This window comes from Giraffa tippelskirchi, chromosome 10, assembly GCF_054371585.1.
Source record: "Giraffa tippelskirchi isolate mGirTip1 chromosome 10, T2T-mGirTip1v1.2.pri, whole genome shotgun sequence".
In the NCBI taxonomy this organism is placed as follows: Eukaryota; Metazoa; Chordata; class Mammalia; order Artiodactyla; family Giraffidae; genus Giraffa; species Giraffa tippelskirchi.
This window is the reverse complement of record NC_137284.1, coordinates 107,575,761-107,598,921: the sequence shown is the minus strand read 5'-3', so window position 1 is coordinate 107,598,921 and position 23,161 is coordinate 107,575,761. Positions and strand designations below refer to the sequence as shown.

At 38.3% G+C, this 23,161-nt stretch overlaps 1 protein-coding gene across 8 annotated transcripts in view; it reads right to left on the bottom strand.

Annotated features, from left to right (window-relative positions):
- Positions 1–23,161, bottom strand: part of DPY19L1 (dpy-19 like C-mannosyltransferase 1) — a 236,060-nt gene that overhangs the window by 123,165 nt on the left and 89,734 nt on the right. For 2 of the 8 annotated variants that reach the window (XM_081534268.1, XM_081534264.1), the window contains 6 exons: positions 18,815–18,839; positions 17,373–17,492; positions 16,516–16,690; positions 15,669–15,768; positions 14,169–14,294; positions 2,519–5,319 (listed from right to left, as the gene is read on the bottom strand). In XM_081534268.1, coding sequence (XP_081390394.1) covers positions 5,163–5,319; positions 14,169–14,294; positions 15,669–15,768; positions 16,516–16,690; positions 17,373–17,492; positions 18,815–18,839 — 703 coding nt within the window. In that variant the 3' untranslated portion in view covers positions 2,519–5,162. Of the gene's footprint in view, positions 1–1,248; positions 1,320–2,518; positions 5,320–14,168; positions 14,295–15,668; positions 15,769–16,515; positions 16,691–17,372; positions 17,522–18,814; positions 18,840–23,161 lie in introns of those variants that run through there. The other 6 variants (XR_014066788.1, XR_014066787.1, XM_081534266.1 and 3 more) reach the window with 6 other exon arrangements.

The window sequence follows — 23,161 nt, the reverse complement described above, 5'->3', positions numbered from 1 at the left end:
TAAAAGAGCTGGGAGGATTACTGAATTACAACTCCCAGGAAGAGAATGTTCTAGGGCAAGAGGCAGTTCTCTGAATCTGGACTCTGGTTAATAAGGAGATACCAAGAGTGAAGATCCAGGGGGACAGAGTCAGAGATGTGAGCTGTCTATAAACTTGAGCTGAAGAGCTGGCCTTCAGGTATCTTTTTTAAAAAATCAGTTTTCATGGCCTGATGCCAAATCTTAGAAATGGTCACTTCTTATTTTCATTTCTAATCTTTTTTTTTTTTAGAAATCAGAAAGCACTAAAGCTTTAAGAGCAGTCAGCATCACAAGTGAATGAGCTGAATTTTGCTACATTAAACTTTCTTTCAAGGTATTAAATTTTGCATATGGGGGGAAGCTCAGATACTTAAAAAAAATCAAGGAAATGACTTTATGCTGAATTTAAAAGAACATGTCTGCATAAACAGAATACTCCATAGTGCTACTATTTATTTGAAAATTATTTTGACAATTGTTTATTTAAAGTAATTAGAATTTTGGGTTAGATAAAAGGAGTATAGAAAGCATTGCTTTGAAAGTAGAGCCAATATCAATACTATCTGAATTTCTTACCTTTAATTATACTACAATGACTCAAAATCTTGAGAGAAAGTCTTCAACTCTCAAGTTCATTCAGAATTTTAAAATCACTCTCATGGCAGGACAGGTAGGATGAAAGAGTTCTCAAGACTTTTCTATATCTTAAAATCCTTTTTAACTTTGAATGTAAAAGCATGTTTGTACTGATACAGCACTGTGAAATAAGGATCAATTCATGTATGTAATGAAGTTCAAAAGCACCTCCTCTTTTTCTGCCCAGGTAACAATTTTACTGATTTAAATTAGAAACTTCTAGTCGTGGGGAAGGAGAATGGGAAGGCAGAAGAGAGAAAACAGGTGATCTGCGAACCAGAGCTGATCCTTAACTGCTCCCTAATAGAGAGAGAAGACAGAGGATTTCTGGAGCCAAACAAAAGTAATGAAGTGGAAAATGAAGTTTTAAAATCCACACACATCACTGAATTTATCTACTTTCTTTTAGGCAAAGTAATTTTACAAAAGTAAATTTGATCTCACATGACTTCACTCTTTTTCAATCTCTGAACTGAAAAGAAACAGGTCTAACCCTAGTCTCTAGCATACAAGTTCAAAATGCTTAAATGGTCCACACTACCTGTTCAGCACAGTGCAAGTGAGCTATATTAATGTCTGATTAAAAATTACCTTATCTGTTCTTGGTTAAAAAGCACATTATCTGTTCTTTGCTCCTTGCAAGTTCCACTGAAGCATGCTCCCTAAGAGACAAAGAAAGAACTCCGTAAAATTCAGTTCCCAATATAGGGACCCTCTAGCCTGTCCCGGGGGGATTAAGAACTGTCAGGAATGAAGTGCCGCCTAGAGGCCAGTATTCCAGATAGTCTCTTCTCATCCATTAGAACAGCTTTTCTCAAGACTCCCTGCAGGAACAGCATAGCATTACCTGAGAACTAGTTAGAATGCAAATTCTGGGGTCCTATCTGGCTTACTACTTTTGGGCTACTATAACAAGATACCACAAACTAGGTATCTTAAAAAGAACAGAAATTTATTTCTTACAGTTCTGGAGGCTGAAAGTCTAAGATCAAGGTGCCAGCTGATTCAGTGTCTGGTGGGAGCCCAATTTCTAGTTCATAGGCTGCATCTTGTATCTGTGATCTCACATGGAGGAGGCAGCAAGGGAGTTTTCTTGGGCCTCTTTTATAAGGGCACTAACCTCATTTATGAGAGCTCCATCCTCATGACCTAATCACCCCAAGTGCCCACCTCCTAGTATGATCACCTTGGGGATTAGGGTTTCAACATATGAATTTTGGGGACACATACATTCAGATCATAGCACCACCTTAGGCCAACTTTTGTTATGAGTCAGAAACCTTTGTGGTGAGGTACAGTAAGTAGTCTGTTTTCACAAGCCCTCCAGGTGATTCTGATTCTCACACTCTCTTTGAGAATCACTCTCCTCAAACATGTCAGAGAATGAAGGTGTTACTGTGTAAAAACTTACAGAGGCATGAATTAAGCTAACCTGTCTTGCCTCCTAGCAGATTAAAAAAAAAAAAAAAGTTGATGTTTGTATCAGACTAATATAAGGAGTTATAACTTAGAAAATGTCATGAGGCCAAACGGTAGTTTAATGTACGAAAAAAGCTTTCAGCAATTCTGGAATTACCCTGCAAATATGACTTTAAAGAATGATTGTGTCCCCTGACATAAATAAAGGAATGTAAGTGTATATAATGCCATAACACGAGAAGAGTGTGGGCGGCCTCAACAGCTACTCCACCACTGATGAAGAGGATCGAGTAGCTCCATGGGCCGTTAACCCTTCCCCTGAGTCAGGACTGCGATCTGCCACAGACCAGTTTGTGGTTATCTGACTACAGAATGAGGCCAAACGTATGTACAGCTAAGAAGGAAATGAAAATAAGAATTAAAAAAAAAAACACTTGCCATATTTTTCATGATCTTTTTTATTTAACATACATAGTACATGTAAACAACTGGCATAAAATTCATAAAAATACAATTCCCCTATGCGTTATCAATTTACTCCTGATACATTCTTTCATTTTCTCCTTAGTATCATTGTCCTATTTTAACACTACACTGTTTCTGCTAAGCACTTTTAAGAAGTTTATCTTTTTTTAGGAATACTGCCCCAACTTTTTTTTCCTTTCCTAATGTCATAGCAATAGCTATTTTTATCACTGCCTTGCCCATCCTAACCTTCCTCACACTAAAGCAAAAATATTTTTAAATGCTAAAAATGCATAAAATACTGAGCTCTAATACTGTTTATCATGTATATCGAACCTACTAGTACTCTGTGTTGCCATAAAAGGTATTTATAACCTTCAGTACCGGCTGCTACAGATGTGACCAAGGCCGAGTGCGCAGTGTAGCCCAGGGCGTCTGTTCTAAACTGACTGGCCTAAAACATAATCATAGCTTGCTGGTGGAGCTACATGAATAAATACTGCTACGAAAGGAGTCTTCTGAAAATAATTTAAAAAAACCCAACCTAATTTGACTACTTTTATCTTTTCCCAGCATATAAAACAGTTATAACACTATTTTAATGTTTTTCCTATGTGGAATTTCAAATAAGTACATGTAAACTTACAGGGAAGGAATTATTTAAAGGTGGGAAAAATAGAGAATGACTTTAAAAGTAAAATTTAAAAAAAAATAGTAACTGCTGGATGTACAAAACACATTTATGTGAGCAACAATGGGAAATAAAGCAGAGCACACACTTCTCCTCTCCCCACCCATGGTGGCTTTCATCCTGCCAGGCCTCAAGTGCCCATTTCCCATTTTTCTGTGTTGCTGCATCACTGCTTAAATCCTACTCCTAATCCAAACTCCCCAGATGCTTCCTTGTTTTCTAAAACTGGCTAAAGACCAAGACCCAGAAATAAGTCACCCAGTGAGCAAGAAAGAGGGAGAGGCACCTGAAGTCACTGACCATCTCGGCCAGAAGGAGGCTCCCCGGGAAGGACGGGCTCTGGGGCAGGCTGGGGGCTGCACGCGCCTCAGCCTGGGCTGTCTGGGCAGCTGTCTGTGCTAAGCAAGCTAGTGCTTCCCCCAGACCAGGCTTGTCCTTGGGCTCTGGAGAGAAGGCAGAAAGAGAACAGCTCTTCAGTGGCTCCCCGGAGCGGGCACCGGAAACCAGCCCTGAGGACTCAGGTCTCAAGGACAATCCACAAGAAGGTTAATCTGCCTGCGGTTAATAAAGAGAACACTGTGTAATTAAATGTGTAGTCTGCCAGAGTCACGGTTTGCTTAGAACGTTAAATCTTAAAACCACTTCTCAGAACTATGAGGGTTCACTGTTTTGTAGAATCTCATTTCACACAAATTAACTTCTAAGAAACAAAAATTCATACTAGGAATTTAAAGCAGGTTGGAAAAGTTTCAAGATACAAATAAACAGATAAGAAAAAAGTAAAGAGGAAGACTGAATATATTAGTTCCTCATACTGAAATGATGGTTTTTGAAACCAAAATTATAACATAAGGTTTAAGGCTTCGTCTTATTAAAGACAGGCAATTTTAAAAGTAAAATATAAAAACTCCATTCATTAATCATTATTTATTTACTGTGTGACCAAAAAACTAGTCATATTTTATGGTATCTTAATAGTAAAAGAAAAATTACCATATACTACAGTCTTCCACTATAAATTATATCTACTCACATATACATTAGTTGCTAGATGCATCTGTGGTTGTTTAAAATAGCTTTTCTTAAAACAATTATACGTGAAAAATTTTAAGTGGTTTAAAGTTATTAAAACACAAACATTCGAATAATACTAAAAATGAGAAAAATACACAATTGTCATTAAACTTTTTAAATCAAGAATAAGTAGCTGATAAGCAATTAAATGAGTAAATAGCACTTATTTGACACAGAATATTGAGAAAGAAACAGACAGGCCAACATACACTAATGCCACACGGTGAGCAGTTATAGGAATCTGGTCCTAATGACTAGGTCCAAGAACTTGGATTTATAATGGGCAGGAAATGCTTTATTAACAAGAGCAACAGACAACAAAGAAAGAATGTGAAGAAGGGAAATAAATTATAGGTCTACATAGCAAATATCCACATCTGCCCCAGCTATTCTTACTGAAATTGATGACAGGGGCTGACATGACTGAGGAGCTTACAATAGTCACTGAAATGTTCGAAAGACAAGAGCAAAAGGCAGAGAACAAAGCAAGGGGCATCAATAGTCCGCAAACTGTAAAATCAGCCCCTACACAGTTCAGAAGACCCTATATTTTCACATCACCCTTATTATGACCCATCACATTTTTTTTATACAGGTAGCTTTGCTCACTTTAGGACAAATATTTAAGTCAAGTACAAGCATATACTCATTTGCATAGCAAATTTTAAGGGGTGCACTGAAATAGTAACCAACTGATAAAGGTATAAGTATTTTTACATTCAGACTGACCAAATAAGACGTTTTCTATTTGAAAACAGTTATCTATAAAAGTTTTGGGAACCTGAATTAAAAACAAGGCATGAGTTATTAGCAAAACACGGAAACCATTACTGGTGGAATTCTCTGTAGGCAGCAGTCACTCCTCTATAACTTCTAAGACTTTGTAAACACTGTTCTGGAATACAGTGGTGAAGTGAGGCTTGGACTCCTTTACTAAGAGGTTACATAAGGGAGGTTTCCCAGCATTAGCAGGATCTTCCACATCCCAGATTTCAGGCATACTGCATCCAGGCCTAGAAAAATTAATGTGCAGATTAAAAAAAAATCACTGTACATTACATAATGGAAGATAAAGGAACATACTCTTTATATTCCTACCCTCATTTATTTTTCCACTTAAATAAATCAGCTTTTAAAAAAAACCAAAAAAACCCTATCATAGTTATTTTTATTTAAGCTACCATAAATCCTTTCTAGAACAAGGTGAACACAGCAAAGGTGACTATAAAGAAAGAAAAAGACACATAATATATGTGAATTCAGGTGGTGGGGTAAGAGAGCTCAGTTGAATTCTGCCTCAGCTACTTACCAAAATTGTGGTGTTGGGTAGTTCACTCAATCTTACTCGCCACATTGGTAAAACGGGACATACCCACGATGTAAGGGAGTAAGGAGAGATTGTATCCAGCATGATGCCCAGCACATAGTAAGAGGAATACTGATGCAGATTATATACTGCATATACTGATGCAGAAAATTATACAGGATACCTCCAAGAGATCCAAGTTTGGTTCCATACCACCACAATAAAGCAAATATTACAATAAAGTGAGTACCCAAATTTTTTAGTTTTATTGCCAAGTGCATGTAATCATTATGTTTATGCTGAATTCTATTAACTGTGCAATAGCATTACATATCCTAATTTAAAAATTCTTTAATGCTAAAAAGTATGCTAACCATCACCTGAGCCTTCAGTGATAAGGCTTCATAATCTTTTTGCTGATGGAGGGTCTTGCCTCAATGTTGATGGCTCCTGATCAATCAGGGTGACGGCTACAGATAGCTGGGGTGGCTATGGAAATTTCTTAAAATAAGACATATAATGATGCTTGCCACCTTAATGGACTCTTTCTTTATGATTTCTCTGTACCACACAATGCTGTTTGATAGCATTTTACCCACAGTAGAATTTCTTTCAAAATTGGAATTAATATTCTCAAACCCTGCTGCTGCTTTATCGACTAAATTTATGTAATATTTTAAATCCTTTGTTGTTATTTTAACAATCTTCACAGCATCTTACCAGGAGTAGAGGCTATCTCAAAAATCCACTTTCTGTGCTCATCCATAAGAAGTAACTTCTCATCTGCTAGTTTCATCATGAGATGGCAGCAATTCAGTTACATCTTCAGGCTCCACTTCTAAAGCTAATTGTCTTGCTATTTCCACCACATCTCCAGTCCCTTACTCCACCTCAGTCTTGAACCCCTCAAAGTCATCCAGGAGGGGTGGAGTCAGCTTCTCCCAAGCCCCTGCTAACTCTGAGACTTTGACCTCTTCACATGAATCACAAATGCTCTTAATGGTATCTAGATTGGTGAACCCTTCCCAAATTGGTTTTCAATTGACTTTGCCCAGATCCATCAGAAGAATACTGGCTATGTCAACTATAGCCTTACAAAATGTATTTCTTAAATTATAAGATGTCGAAATGGAAATTACTTGAACTGTGGGGCTGCAGAATGGATGCTGTGTTAGAAGGCATGAAAACATTAATCTCATTGTACATTCATTCGAGCTTTTGGGTGACCAGGTGCATTGTCAATGAGCAGTCATATTTTGAAATGAATCTTTTTTTCCCCAAACAGGTCTCAATAGCTTATCGTAGTCAGAAACCACATTGTAAATGGTTGTGCTGTCATCCAGGCTTGTAACACAGGCAAAGTAGGTTTATCATAATTCAGTAGGGCCCTAGTGTTTTCAGAGTGATGAATGGAGCACTAGTTTCAGCTTCAAGTCACCAGCTGCTTTAGCCTCTAATAAGAGAGATCAAGCTCCAGGAGTTGGTTATGGACAGGGAAGCATGGCATGCTGCAGTCCATGGGGTCGCAAAGAGCTGGACACAACTGAGCAACTGAACTAACTGAAGAGAGACAGCCTGTTCTTGGAAGATTTGAAGCCAGGTATTGACTTGTCCTCTTTAGTTATGGAAGTCCTAGATGGCGTCTTCTTCCAATAGAAGGCTGTTTCATCATTGAAAATCTGTTGCTTAGTGTTCAGTTCAGTTCAGTTTAGTCGCTCAGTTGTGTCCGACTCTTTGCAACCCCATGTACTGCATCACGCCAGGCCTCCCTGTCCATCACCAACTCCCGGAGTCCACCTAAACCCATGTCCATTGAGTCAGTGATGCCATCCAACCATCTCATCCTATGTCGTCCCCTTCTTCTCCTGACCTCAATCTTTCCCAGCATCAGGGTCTTTTCCAATGAGTCAGGTCTTTGCATCAGGTGGCCAAAGTATTGGAGTTTCAGCTTCAACATCAGTCCTTCCAATGAACATCCCAGGACTGATCTCCTTTAGGATGGACTGGTTGGATCTCCTTGCAGTCCAAGGGACTCTCAAGAGTCTTCTCCAACACCACAGTTCAAAAGCATCAATTCTTTGGCACTCAGCTTTCTTTATAGTCCAACTCTCACATCCATACATGACCACTGGAAAAACCATAGCCTTGACTAGATGGACTTTTATTGGCAAAGTAATGTCTCTGCTTTTTAATATGCCATCTAGGTTGGTCATAACTTTCCTTCCAAGGAGTAAGCGTCTTTTAATTTCATGGCTGCAATCACCATCTGCAGTGATTTTAGAGCCCAGAAAAATAAAGTCAGCCACTGTTTCCCCATCTATTTCCCATGAAGTGATGGGACCAGATGCCATGATCTTAGTTATCTGAATGTTGAGCTTTAAGCCAACTTTTTCACTCTCCTCTTTCACTTTCATCAAGAGGCTTTTTAGTTCTTCACTTTCTGCCATAGGGGTGGTGTCATCTGCATATCTGAGGTTACTGATATTACTCCCGGCAATCTTGATTCCAGCTCGTGCTTCCTCCAGCCCAGCGTTTCTCATGATGTACTCTGCATATAAGTTAAATAAGTAGGGTGACAATATACAGCCTTGATGTACTCCTCTTCCTATTTGCAAACAGTCTGTTGTTCCATGTCCAGTTCTAACTGTTGCTTCCTGACCTGCATACAGATTTCTCAAGAGGCAGGTCAAGTGGTCTGGTATTCCCATCTCTTTAAGAATTTTCCACAGTTTATTGTGATCCACACAGTCCAAGGCTTTGGCATAGTCAATAAAGCAGAAATAGATGTTTTTCTGGAACTCTCTTGCTTAGTGTAGCCACCTTCAATAATGATCTTAGCTAGACCTGGATAATTCGCTGCAGCTTCTACATCAGCACTTGCTGCTTCACCTTGTACTCTGATATTATGGAGATGGCTTTTTTCCTTAAACATTATGAACCAACCTCTGCTGGTTTCAAACTTTACCACTGTGGCTTCCTCACCTTTTCAACCTTTACAGAACTAAACAGAGTTATGGCCTCGCTGTGAATTAGTCTTTGGCTTAAGAGGATGTTGTGGCTGGTTTGATCTTTCATCCAGACCACTAAAACTTTCTCCATATTAGCAATAAGGCTGTTTCACTTTCTTATAATTCATGTATTAACTGGCGTAGCACTTTCTTGCAAGAACTTTTCCTTTCTATTCACTATATGGCTAACTGGCACAAGAGGCCTAGCTTTTGACCCATCTTGGCCTTTGATATGCCTTCCTTACTAAATTTAGTCATTTATAACTTTTGTTTCAAAGTGAGAGACATGGAATTCTTCTTTTCACTTGAACACTTAGAAGCCACTGAAAAATTATTAATTGGCTTGTGTTTCACAGAATAGGGAGGCCCAAGAAGAAGGAGAGAGATTGGGGAACAGCTGGTTGGTGGAACAGTCAGGACACACATAACATTCACCGATCAAGTTTGCCATCTTACATGGGTACAGTACAAGGTGCCCCAAAACAATTGTAATAGTAACAGTAAAGATCACTGGTCACAGATCACCATAATAAATATAAGAATGACCTCAGATATGCAGATGATACCACCCTTATGGCAGAAAGTGAAGAAGAACTAAAGAGCCTTTTGATGAAAGTGAAAGAGGAGAGTGAAAAAGCTGGCTTAAAGCTCAACATTCAGATAACTAAGATCATGACATCTGGTCCCATCACTTCATGGGAAATAGATGGGGAAACAGTGGAAACAGTGGCTGACTTTATTTTGGGGGGCTGCAAAATCACTGCAGATGGTGATTGCAGCCATGAAATTAAAAGACGCTTACTCCTTGGAAGGAAAGTTATGACCAACCTAGACAGGATACTAAAAAGTAGAGATATTACTTTGCCAACAAAGGTCCATCTAGTCAAGGCTATGGTTTTTCCAGTGGTCATGTATGGATGTAAGAGTTGGACGGTGAAGAAAGCTGAGTGCCAAAGAATTGATGCTTTTGAACTGTGGTGTTGGAGAAGACTCTTGAGAGTCCCTTGGACTGCAAGGAGATTCAACTAGTCCTTCCTAAGGAAGATCAGTCCTGGATGTTCATTGGAAGGACTGATGTTGAAGCTGAAACTCCAATACTTTGGCCACCTGATGCAAAGAGCTGACTAATTGGAAAAGACCCTGATGCCTGGAAAGATTGAGGGCAGGCGGGTGGAGAAGGGGATGAGATGGTTGCATGGCATCACTGACTCAATGGACATGAGTTTGAGCAGACTCCGGGAGTTGGTGATGGACAGGGAGGCCTGGTGTGCTGTAGTCCATGCTGTCGCAAAGAGTCAGACACGACTGAGTGACTAAACTGAACTGAACTGACATGGAGACACAAGGCGACCCTTTATTATTTACCAAATCCATTCTTACCTCCACTAAACAGTAACTTATATATTATTTTCAAATCTATTATATTACCTGTTTTATAATCACCAATGTATTAATAATAACTGATTCAGGAAAGCATAAGAAGTGAATGAGTAGATGCAAGAACGACCTGGTGAAAGGCTATTGATTATAAAGGACATTTGTCTCCTTAAAATGGAGAGAGCTGAGTACATTCTTTAATCAAGTTATCAACCTTACCATCACCAATAGCAAAACAAAGTGACAGGTATCTCCCAAAGTGACATAATGGAAAGTACACAACACCATCTATGCAGTGTTCTTGCCAAATTTTGCCAGACTGAATCTAATAATGTGGAGTAAGTTAGACAAATTCAAATGTGGGACAGTCTTGCAAGACAACTGGCCTGGACTCTTCCAAATATCAGTTAAAAACAAAAAAAAGTGAAAGGGATTTCACAAATTTTACATTTTTAAAATGTTAACAGAAAAACCAAGGAAAAGCTATAGAGATTTGACAACAGCTTGTGTTTTGTCATAGTTGCTTCACTTTTCTTTACAAGAGAAAACACCATTTCCAACAAGTCCCTTTAATTCCCAATGGTAGCCCCATGACTCTGCTCTTTACCACGAGGCAAGCACTAGACAAGAATGCACATGTTTTCTCCTTTTCAATAACATCTTTAATTTAAAGGGAATCTTCACTCAAAAGGTGTCAAAATATAAACCTATCAAAATAAATAAGTAGAAGCCACTGTCACCTCTAATGCCCTTCCTCAGAGGTGCTTCTATAAACAATCCAGCATGCATTCTGCTCAACCTTTTTTATTCATGTTCAGACATACAAGGACACAAAAACACAGGCACAGACATTTATACTCACAGGTGCTCCTGGGTTGCTTTTACAAAACTGAGATTAACCGGGGACTCCTCACTTAGCAATAAAAAGTGGTCACTGTCCCATTTCATAAAGACCTACCTTAATTCTTTTTCATAGGTGTAGTATTTTTATGTATTATTTAATCTCTCTTTCATGGATAGATATCTTAATTGTTTCTCATTTTTGTCATTATAAAACAATGCTGATATAAATAATTTTGTGCCTTTATCTTTCTGTAAGCTAAATTTCTAGAAGCAGTGCTATTACTATGTCAAAAGGCTATTCAATTTTCACTATGTGTCTATCAAATTATCTTCCAAAGATATTACCAGTGAGTGTTCCCACAAAAGAGTGTTCAGTGCACACTTTTCTTCACACCCTTGCTGATATGAGATTCTATTAACCTATGAAAATATGATTGGGCTTGGGTTTTCTCTCTTTTAATTGTCTCACACATACCAAGGACACACAGTTGTTATACTGCAGACCAATGACAGTAGAGAGTGAAACACACATGAAGCAGCAGCTACTGAGTTCAACTGCTTTCAGGAAAAGAAGAGGGCAAAGAGCCCTTTGTTAGCTCTAAGTGTAACATCCTTTAGTACTTGTCTGAGTTTTCTCAAGTTTCCTGAGGCCAGTCAGCTATATCTTTAAAACAGCATTAGTGAAAATCTCAATAATTTTCTTCTGAATTAATGTATTTTAATTTTATGTCAACTCTATTATGGGAATTAATGAGAAAGAGCAGAGAACTGAGAATAAAAAAGGAGCTAATTAAAAACTGAATCTATAACTTGTATTTGAGTATATTTTCCTACTTGTATTTGAACACAGGGTATCAAGTATTTCAAGAATAATCAAGCACACAATTAAGCACTTTGTAAATGAGAGCACATATATATATATAGTGCCCATCATGGCAGATATTAGCTTAAGCTCCAGGTGGATATTAGTCCCTCTTCCTTTTCTTCTCCTATACTAGATCCCCATTTGCTCCCCCTGTTTGGGCATATTTTTCTTTTCCAATCACATACAACTGTCTTCGGCTGGCATGACAGAATTGGAGAGTGAGGGCCAAGGCAGTAAGGAAGGTTCCAATTCTGGCTGACAGCTCTGGCCAGAAACTCGGTTTCTTCCTATTGTGAAAGTAAGAGTAGCGAGTATTAGTCCTTCTTTCCTTTCCTCTTCTGAGCCCTCCATTTGCTTCTCTGTCAGAACAGAGAGCACAGCTATGTTTTGTTTTAAGCTTTGAGCAGAGTGCACCTGTCTAAGATTTCCTGAGACTTATAATCCTGTAGAAGATGGAGAGTATCAGTACTGAGGGGGAAACCAGATGAGAGGAAGCCACTTCCTCTTATTCCTCTCTCTCCACTCCTGCTGCCCCAAACAAAACAAGGGCAATCAGTGCAGCAGGGGAAACCCAGCACAAAGTTCCAACCCACCTGACTCTCAGCCTTGTGCCTGGAAGTGAGCTCCAAATGAAGATGATCAGAAGCCAGTTAATTCACTGCTGACTTTGTGCAGTGTGCAGGATTTATTGCCATACTTTCTAAATTTGTCTTTTGATCCTTTCTTGTGTACAAAAACCAATGCTCTGCCCATCAGAACATGAGACCACTACAATTATGCAAATTCAAGGAGCTCCATCAACATCTTAGAATAAAGAATGCTAGCCTCTGCAATTTTCACATATTCAATATGCATGGGTCTAGGGAAAAATGAAGACTCTTGAATCAAGGTTCATCATTTGCTTGGGGAAGAGAGCTCAAAAAACAATTTTTATGTTCCAGTAACTTACAGGTGTTTCAGGTTGGCATCACTGAACTGGATAGTCAGAAAGTAAACCCTGAGACAGTAAGATCCCAATGCTGGCAGAAATCTCTGCCAAGAAACTGAGTTCTTCTGATCGCAAATGTCAGCTCAACATTCATTTATTACAATGTCTTCATCAAATTGTTATGAGAGATGCTTACAACATTTTATCCTAAATTTATATAACAAAGTTAAAGGTTATGTATATAAGTTTCATACATATCCTTATGTTCATAAAGACATGGAGCATTTTCTCAATTATGACTCAATAACATTTTCTGTTAATCTTGATTAAATTCCAGTCGCTTGGGACATAGTCACTGGAAAATCATTCAACAATAAACAATTATTTGAGTTTCTTTGTGGGCAACACTTGATAGATACTGCCTCAGAACTATTTTTACTCCTGAGTCAATATTTAATCATTTTATCTTAACACCTTCGTGTATCACTGAAATACATGGTGAATGAGACTGAGCCACAGATATAGCAATCTCCTGAAGATTTCTGTTTACTTAAAGAGTAATGAAAATTAAAAAAAAAATAATAGTGTTCCATAAAATATCCTTGATTTCTGATAAAAACTACTTTCTATATTCCTTATGGGATGATGCCTCAGTATTTTAATAGCAAGCTATCATCTGCTATCAAGTCACCCAAGTGCAACATTTCTAAATAGTCTACTTTAGAATTCACATTTGCTTTTAAAATCTTACCAACTCTTATTGCTCTAATCTGCTTAGTGAACTTCTCTGTGGAAATAGAAAAAATTTAAAATATAAACCCAGGAGAATAGGGGTTGCTGTAATGCTAATCATTTTCCCACTCAAGTAAGATACAAACAGTAAGATAGAAGCTTCACTGTAAGTCAGAAGTTCGCCAACTTTTTTGGCACCAGGGACCAGTTTCATGGAAGATAATTGTTCCACAGAAGCGGGGCAGGGGAGGGTTTCAGGATGGTTCAAGTGCATCACACTTATTGTGCACTTTATCTCTATTATTACAAAGCTCCAGCTCAGATCATCAGGCATTAGACCGAGACGTTAGGGGATCCCTGCTCTAACGTGAAGCTGGAAGAGGGTCCCCTCTATCCCAGGATATATGTTGCAGAGATGTGGCATGGACAAAGCCGCTGGACTTCATTACAGTGAGACTCTCCATTACTTGGTTTCAACTCTACAAGTCTTTTGAAAGAAAATACATCCAACTTTAAATAAGAGGTTTTCAAAAAAACATCAAAGGCAAGTATGAACAATTTGGGAAATTATCAATAAGTGCACGTGCAAAGGTAATGTGCACATGCAAATCATTATGCATTAAATATATATTTATAATGATTTGAAAAGAAAAAAACTCCAAATAATTATCAGAAAGGTTTTTCAGCTTATACTTTGCTAAATATTATATATGTCTCATACATAAAACTAGTAATGCACTTGCCATGAGACTGAATTAACTTGAATGTCTTATGAACATAAAGTACTGTTGCTGAGTACTCACTTGGATCTTCTTATACACCATGATTCTTCCAGAATGTAGTAATTCACTTGTAACTTTATCAATTCTCGCTTCACTTCTTCAGCTGCTTTTCGACTATACATTGAATATACTATTTTCGTTCTGGCTCTTTAAAGAAAAATAATTGGGCAGAAGATTTTCAAGATCAAAAGAATGCAATCAACTTATTTGGACAGAAGTACTGAATGGAGCTAGAAGAAAGACTCTATAGAAAAATCAAGTCAAGGAACATTCTTCACAAGAGTTCCTGGCTCAGGGCCATTGGGGAGGTCAACCAAAAAAGGCACAAGTAACCCAAGAGTCCTGAGAGAAAAAGTTCAGTTTAATGAATCCTTTCATCTCCAAACCTAGTCTTTTGGTTTGTTTGATTGCTTGTTTTAAATTTTCCATCACTCTATCACAAATAAAAGTATGAGCTACACAAAGACAACTACAGGACTACTTTAAAGGTTTGTTGTTAACTTTAAAGGTACAACAGTCCTAATTTTGATAACCAACAATTAGTATTAAATGGCTCTCCATTTTATTCATAATTAAAACAAAAAAACTAAATTTATTAAACACAATTGCTCCAGAAATTAGTTTGCTAAAATTGATTTTTTAATGAAAAAGCTTTTTATTTATAAAAGGTATGTCCCACTGTTACACAAAATAATATATTAATAAGATTCACCAATCACTTAGGAAATGACTAGCTGACCAACCTAGAAATTACATGAAAATTTAATCTTTTTCCTTTTCAGAGAGAACATGGGCCTCCCTGGTGGCTCAGACAGTAAAGAATCTGCCTGCAATGTTGGGAGACCCAGCTTCAATCCCTGGGTTGGGAAGATCCCCTGGAAAAGGAAATGGCAACCCACTTCAATATTCTTGCCTGGAGAATTCCATGGACAGAGGAGCCTAGTGGGCTACAGTCCACGGGGTCGCAAAGAGTTGAACACGACTGAGTGACAAACATTTTCAAAGAGAACACAACATTCTAACTTATGAAAAAATAGTAGAAACAAAAAACACGATCATTCCAGTAGGGCTATATTGGTGAAAATTAGAATAAAAAATAAAACCTCTCCTTGAATTAGATACCATTTCAACTGACTCCGCAGAATTCAAGAAAAATATCCTATGAGAAAACCTTAATAAAAACTATAGGCTAATGAATTTTCTGGAGGAACTTAAAGGTGATGATAACTAATAAGGACCTGGGTGTTTTGGAGCCCTGTATAACACAGACACTGTGTGATTATTTTTTGCTGCCAAGGAGAGAAGAGAACCCCAAAGACTGTAGCTTTATTGTCCTACGGGGCCTTAACAGTTTGTACTGAACTTAACCGTGTTATGTCAGTATTCTTTGTCCCCAGCCTCTACATACTCCAGTTCACCATATCCTTTTTGAAACACTTCTTGTTATGCTGCTGGTTCCCTCCCTCATTTTCTATTTGTATGAAAAAGTTGTTTTCAATAATGTGATAATTGTGTACTAACCTTAAACCTGCATCTTCATAATGTGGATGATTCACAATGGGCCGAAGTGCGGAGAGTTTAACACTTGCCATTGTGGGCATGGCACCTGCAAACACTGCATCTGCAAAGCAGGAATGAAGGTCTTAGGAAGACACCTGGGGAACGCGACGAAAGAGTCTCCCTCTGGTCAACTCAGTTACTTCCCAGGTAAAAAAGTTGAGGCCTGATTCATGACGTAAAGATTCAGTATACAGAACCAGAATGAATTGGGTAGCAGACAAAATGGTGGTCAGCAACCAAGTCTGGATAAAATATTTTCCTTGCAAGACAAAGCCTCATCACTGAAGATTTCTGTTTCTTTTGGCTGTTTGTTTTTGGTGTCTTTTCCTGATTCTAAGAAGCAGTAACACATTGACTAGAGAAGTTTTACAGCACCAAGGAATTCTGGAAGATGATTTAATATTCGGTCACTTGATATTCAGATGACAACAGAAAGTTCCCTTTGGATACATGAATCAAGAATCATATTCCTTGAGTTCATTTCAAGAAGGAATGTGAAGGACTGAGATTAAAAATTAACCAGGAAAATAAGCATACCATAAATCATTTTAAACTGTGCCATGCAAAACTTTGGATATATTTTGAAAAAATTAGAATTTATGGAAAACAGAGAAATAAATTATTAAGAAAATACAACATTTCTTTGGCAAATTTCATAAGCAAGATTAACATCTCTCACTTTCTGGATAATCAAGAAACAGGGTTTCTTAGAAAGATTAAAACCATTGGAAGTAACATGAGTTGAGGATTGTGCAGTTGTATATAAAACCATAGGGAAAACCACAGCTAAACAATAAGACTTTTTTACCTGGTTTAGTACTATATTTAATCCATTCTATAAGTTCTTCTTGTGGCAAATTGCTGAATTCCCCTACAATATTCCACTGGGTTTGTAAATTTGCAGAACCTTGTATTGACATTGCTGCTAACACAGCAAAAACAACAGCACCAGGATGCACTTTGCAAAAGAGCCATCCAAATAGCTGAAATCAAATTAAGAATACATTGACAACGGTTAGTACGAAGCAGCCTGCATCCTAAAATAAGCAAAAGTTCTTCCCAGAGAAGAATACAGTTTCTGCTAGCGTCCCAGATACAGGACTAATGATTCAAAGGAAAAGTTCCAGAAACAATAACCTGAGGGGTCAAAAGAATTCTACCATTAGCTTTACATAGGTGGGACATGATTTAAGAAATTCTTTTCTCAATTTGCTCTCTCTACTTCCAGGTTCCGGTAAGGTCAGGCCTACCTACATAATTTGCCAAACTCAGTGCAAAATAAAAACATGGGTTCCTTGTCTGCAATTTTTAAGAAGTTCAAAGCAGCAAATAGCAATGCATCAATTTAGGTGCAGAGTCCTTCTGAGTGTGGGCCCCTGTGCAATCACTGGTTTCTGTCAATATCTACATAGTTACCACTCATGAGTTTAGCCTGCACTGAATGAGTGTTTGTTGTATGCCTAGGACCATTTTAGAAGTTAAAAGGATAAATGATCTGCTTTGGCCCTTAACCTTTGGAAAGATTATAACAAAACCATGAAGAACTTTAATTATAACAACTTAAAGAAATTTGGGCAATTCAATATTATTTTAGAGCCACTTAATAACAAAAGCTAGGGTAAAATTATCATTGCAGCTATAATACTGACATAACAATCATCTCACCTGTCTTGAGCAGATCAAGGAAGCCATAACACACATGTGTGGTGTCAAGAAGAGTTTCAGTCTCATAATTAAAACACCAAGGGCTGTATATGCTAACAGTTGCAATGCATGATAAACCAGCTGAAAGACAGAGAACATATTTTTCACTCCTAATATTCGCGAAGTTTAAGAATATATTGTTACATTGGTGAATATACTAGAAAAGAGTAATTTTTCTTAAAAATATTATTTTGATTTCTGATAAACAAGTCTTAAAATTCACTTTTAAACTTCCCCATTTTATTAGAGGGCTAAAATTATAAAATCCTTAAGGCAAGTGGACCTATAATTCCACTCAGAATCAAGGCTGGGGTTAATAAAGCCTACACTTTTGAACTAGGTGGAAATATGAAATACAGTATCATCAACTATAGTCACCATGCCGTTGCTAAGAAAGAGGATCCTAAAAGTCTTCACCACAAGAAAAAAATTTTGAGTAACTATGTATGGTAACAATTTTAACTAGACTTACTGTGGTGATCAATACACAAGGTATGCAAATTCAAATCATTATGTTGTACATCTGAAACTAGCATTATATATCAATTATGCCTCACTTAAAAAGAAACAGGAGATGGATGAAACTGGAGCCCATTATACAGAGTGAAGTAAGCCAGAAAGAAAAACAACAATACAGTATACTAATGCATATATATGGAATTTGAAAGATGGTAACGATAACCCTATATGCGAGACAGAATAAGAGACACAGATGCATGGAACAATTTTATGGACTCTGAGGGAGAAGGTGAGGGTGGGACGTTCTGGGAGAATAGCATTGAAACATGTATATTATCGTATGTGAAACAGAACACCATTCCATGTTCGATGCATGAGACAAGGGCTCAGGGCCGGGGCAATGGGATGACCCAGAGGGATGGGATGGGGAGGGAGGTGGGTGGGGGGTCCAGGAAGGGGAACACATGTAAACCCATGGCTGATTCATGTCAATGTATGGCAAAAACTATTACAATATTGTAAAGTAATTAGCCCCCAACTAAAATAAATAAATTTATAAAATAAAAAAAAAAAAAAGAAACAGGCTGAATCACCAGGAAATGGGAACAGCAACCAGTCACATCTCTGAGGCCTCTGGGCAAGGTGAGCAGAGAGGAAAATGATCTCCAATCATGTGAAAGATACTCTGCAAAGGTGCCTAAATGGACCCCAGCAGTGAACTGCTATTACCTTGACGATAATCAGAACAGACCAAGTGAGTTTCCTAGCTACCTACTTTAACAAATGAATGGTCATGTTTGCAGTATTCTCATAAAAATGCATACAGGCCTATTTTGAAGATGATTAGTGATTTACCAATAAAGTGAGAAAATGAACTAGAAAGAAAAGTCCAAATATATACAAATATTAAAACAAGGCACATTTTGGTAATATTAAGTCTTTACCTCTCCATGATCAAACTGGTGTTTTCTGAAATGGAAAAAGAAATGCTACCATTGAATCACCATTGAAGCACTTCAATCATGTGCATTTCTACCTGACAAATATGAGTTTTACAACTTCTATAATATTCCCTCAGGACACATACGTGTAAACCAAAAGAACTAAAAGTTAACCAAACCAAACTGGTGCTACAGTCTTTTAAAACAGTTTATTTTGCACATCCCACATACCTGACTACACGGGTATTTTTAGGCCAACAAGACTCGCTGGCTGCCATGCATCACACACCTCACGGGTAATATCCTGACAAAGCAGGGAGTGGAAAGAAACTCTGAAGCCCTCACAGTCCCATAGCCCTACTTCCTGTCCCCAGCAGTCCCTCAGCTCCCACATAAACTATAACTGCCACAGAGACAATATAGGAAGCCACACACAAGACTTTTTTACAGCAGCAGTTCTGAAACAAAAAATAGCCACAAAATGTTTTGTTAGCTTTGTTTGATGGTTTTAATTTCCTAAGAAAGGATACATCTTTATAGGCCCATCCTCCTCACATCTCACTCTGGTCCCCTTCCCAGCACCCCATCCCTGTGTTGAGTCTCATCACAGCACTGAGAGCAAATTTCAAAAATGGGAATCCAGATATGCCATTCTTTACTTAAGACTTTCTAGTTGGTTGTGGGTTTTTTGTTTTTGTTTTTGGTAATTACACATAGTCTTCTTTAGATGGTCCCCATTTTTCACCCGTGAAATTCACCTTCTACCGTGTTTCCTCTTGACCAACTGTGCTCCATCACACTAGACTCATTTTACGCTTTAAAACATCAGACAGCTCTTTTGATTCCCATGTTCAGTGCCTCCCACCTTGATCACTCACACTCCATTTCCTTGTTGTATCTTCTCAGAGAAAATAACATGTTCACTTATAGGTTTACTTGATTATCCTCTAGCTCTTCCTACTGAAATGAACCCTTCAGGAGGACTGGGTACAAATCCATCCATCCACTCAATTTCACTGAACATTGAAGACACAGCAGTAAATAAGGTAGGGGAAAAAAAACCTGTGCCCCAGAGTTTACATATAAGTTGAAGGAGACAAACAGAAAGCAAATAAGCAAACATTACATGGCAATAAATACCATGCAGAAAAAACGAAACCAGGGAAAAGATGCAGGGAGTACTGGGTGTCCAGGGTGGTGTATATTAATCCGTGTGGTCACCAACTGAGTGAACTCTGAGCAGAGCCTTGAGGACCTGAGAATTTGAGCCTGAGGATTGCCGGTGGAAGAGCACTTCAGGCAGAGAACAAACATGACAAAACCTCACGGTAGCAGGCTTCTTGGCAGGCTGACAGTAAAGACGGCATGATTAGAGAAGAGGGAGCCAGGAGGAAAATGATATGAAGAAGATCCAGCAGAAGTGTGCTGACAGGGAAGCACATTCAGAGACACAGTACTGCGTTCAAAGAATTTGAGATTCTCACCAGGCACCCAAACAGAGATGACAAACAGTGAGTCTATGTATAAATCTTAAGTTCAAGGGAGAAGTCTGGATCAGAGATACAAATATACAACTTGATAACACATGGCTTCTCTATCCTAAATACTGAAATATATCAAGACCTAGAACAATGCCTAGCAAATACATTCAATCTTTTTTTTTGAATGAATGAACAAATGATTCAATTAACCCCTAATCTAGGTAATCTCAATTCAGTTGCTCAGTCAAGTCCGACTCTTTGCAACCCCATGAATCGCAGCACGGCAGGCCTCCCTGTCCATCACCAACTCCCAGAGTTTACCCAAACCCATGTCTGTTGAGTCGGTGATGCCATCCAACCATCTCATCCTCTGGCGTCCCCTTCTCCTCCTGCCCTCAATCCTTCTCAGCATTAGGGTCTTTTACAATGAGTCAACCCTTCGCATGAGGTGGCCAAAGTATTGGAGTTTCAGCTCAACATCAGTCCTTCCAGTGAACACCCAGGATTGATCTCCTTTAAGATGGATGGGTTGGATCTCCTTGCAGTCCAAGGGACTCTCAAGAGTCTTCTCCAACACCACACTTCAAAAGCATCAATTCTTCGGCGCTCAGCTTTCCTCACCATCCAACTCTCACATCCATACATGACCACTGGAAAAACCATAGCCTTGACTAGACGGACCTTTGTTGGCAAAGTAATGTCTCTGCTTTTAAATATGCTATCTAGGTTGGTCATGACCTTCCTTCCAAGGAGTACGTGTCTTTTAATTTCATGGCTGCAATCACCATCAGCAGTGATTTTGGAGCCCAAAAAGATAAAGTCTGACACTGTTTCCACTGTTTCCCCATCTATTTGCCAGGAAGTGATGGGACCAGATGCCATGATCTTAGTTTTCTGAATGTTGAGCTTTAAGCCAACTTTTTCACTCTCCTCTTTCACTTTCATTAAGAGGTTCTTTAGTTCTTCACTTTCTGCCATAAGGGTGGTGTCATCTGCATATTTGAGGTTATTGATATTTCTCCCGGCAATCTTGATTCCAGCTTGTGTTTCTTCCAGCCCAGCGTTTCTCATGATGTACTCTGCATATAAGTTAAATAAGCAGGGTGACAATATACAGCCTTGACGTACTCCTTTTCCTATTTGGAACCAGTCTGTTGTTCCCTGTCCATTTCTAACTGTTGCTTCCTGATCTGCATACAGATTTCTCACGAGACAGGTCAGATGGTCTGGTATTTCCATCTCTTTCAGAATTTTCCACAGTTTATTGTGATCCACACAGTCAAAGGCTTTGGCATAGTCAATAAAGCAGAAATAGATGTCTTTCTGGAACTCTCTTGCTTTTTTGATGATCCAGCGGATGTTGGCAATTTGATCTCTGGTTCCTCTGCCTTTTCTAAAACCAGCTTCAACATCTGGAAGTTCACGGTTCATGTATTGCTGAAGCCTAGCTTGGAGAATTTTGAGCATTACTTTACTAGCGTGTAAGATGAGTGCAATTGTGTGGTAGTTTGAGCATTCTTTGGCATTGCCTTTCTTTGGGATTGGAATGAAAACTGACCTTTTCCAGTCCTGTGGCCACTGCTGAGTTTTCCAGATTTGCTGGCATATCGAGTGCAGCACTTATACAGCGTCATCTTTCAGGATTTGAAATAGCTCCACTGGAATTCCATCACCTCCACTAGCTTTGTTCGTAGTGATGCTTTCTAAGGCCCACTTGACTTCACCTTCCAGGATGTCTGGCTCTAGGTGAGTGATCACACCATTGTGATTATCTGGGTCGTGAAGATCTTTTTTGTACAGTTCTTCTGTGTATTCTTGCCACGTCTTCTTAATATTTTCTGCTTCTGTTAGGTCCATACCATTTCTGTCCTTTATTGAGCCCATCTTTGCATGAAATCTAGGTAGCATAAAATCTGATTGTACAATTAAATAAAATCAGCATAAAATACTGATGTACTAGCAAAGAGTAAATATATTAGGCATATGAAGGAAGCAAATGGGTCCTCCTTTATTCTTCTTTCGTTCCAAGTACAAATTATCCATTACCATTTACTGAGCACATAGAATGTTAATATGACCATTAACATTACATTAACTCTGATCTTACAACTATTTATTATCCCAACTGACAGCTAAGGAAAGCAAGTCACAGAGCTAGTAAGCAGCAAAGCCAGGTCTATATATTGACTGGTTTCAGAATCAATACATTTTCTACTTCATCATGCTGTCTTTATCCTCCTTTAACCCCTTTATTCAGTGTCCCTGAATAAAGGAGACACTGGTACTCACATCTTGAGAATTAAAATGTGTATCCTACCCCTCCCCTTTTTATATTGGCATATGACTTTCGTACTTAATGCAAAACGAAATGTCAATGTGCCTTTCTCCTTTCCAAAATGCTCTGATCCTACCTAGATTGAAAGCCCCATGAAGCTCAGTGTTTTTCTATAATTATTTCTATAGTTGAGTTATTATTGAAAAGACTCTTTTTTCTGTGAAAAGTTCCACCTTTCTCTTCCAAATGCATACTATAGTTATAACCTTTAGCCCTCTTCTGAGCTCTTAAAAATTTTTCATCTCAATCGAAGATAAATTTCGGCTTTATGTACTAGAAGCTTTTTCCTTTTCCCCAGCCCTCAAAGGTGTCAGGTAGAAGCAAGGGTACAGTTACAGTACATTGCTTCTAAATGAGAACAAGGATCGTCTCAAGAGTGCATGCAATAATTTATCACTGGGTGGAGGTTAAGGAACAATATATAAGGCTGTGTGTGTTATAAAAGAAAATCTATAGACACACAAATTCAACAATCTCTACTGCTCCCCAAAAAAAATCCCACAAAAGATTGAAACTAGAATTAAAACTTCCTTT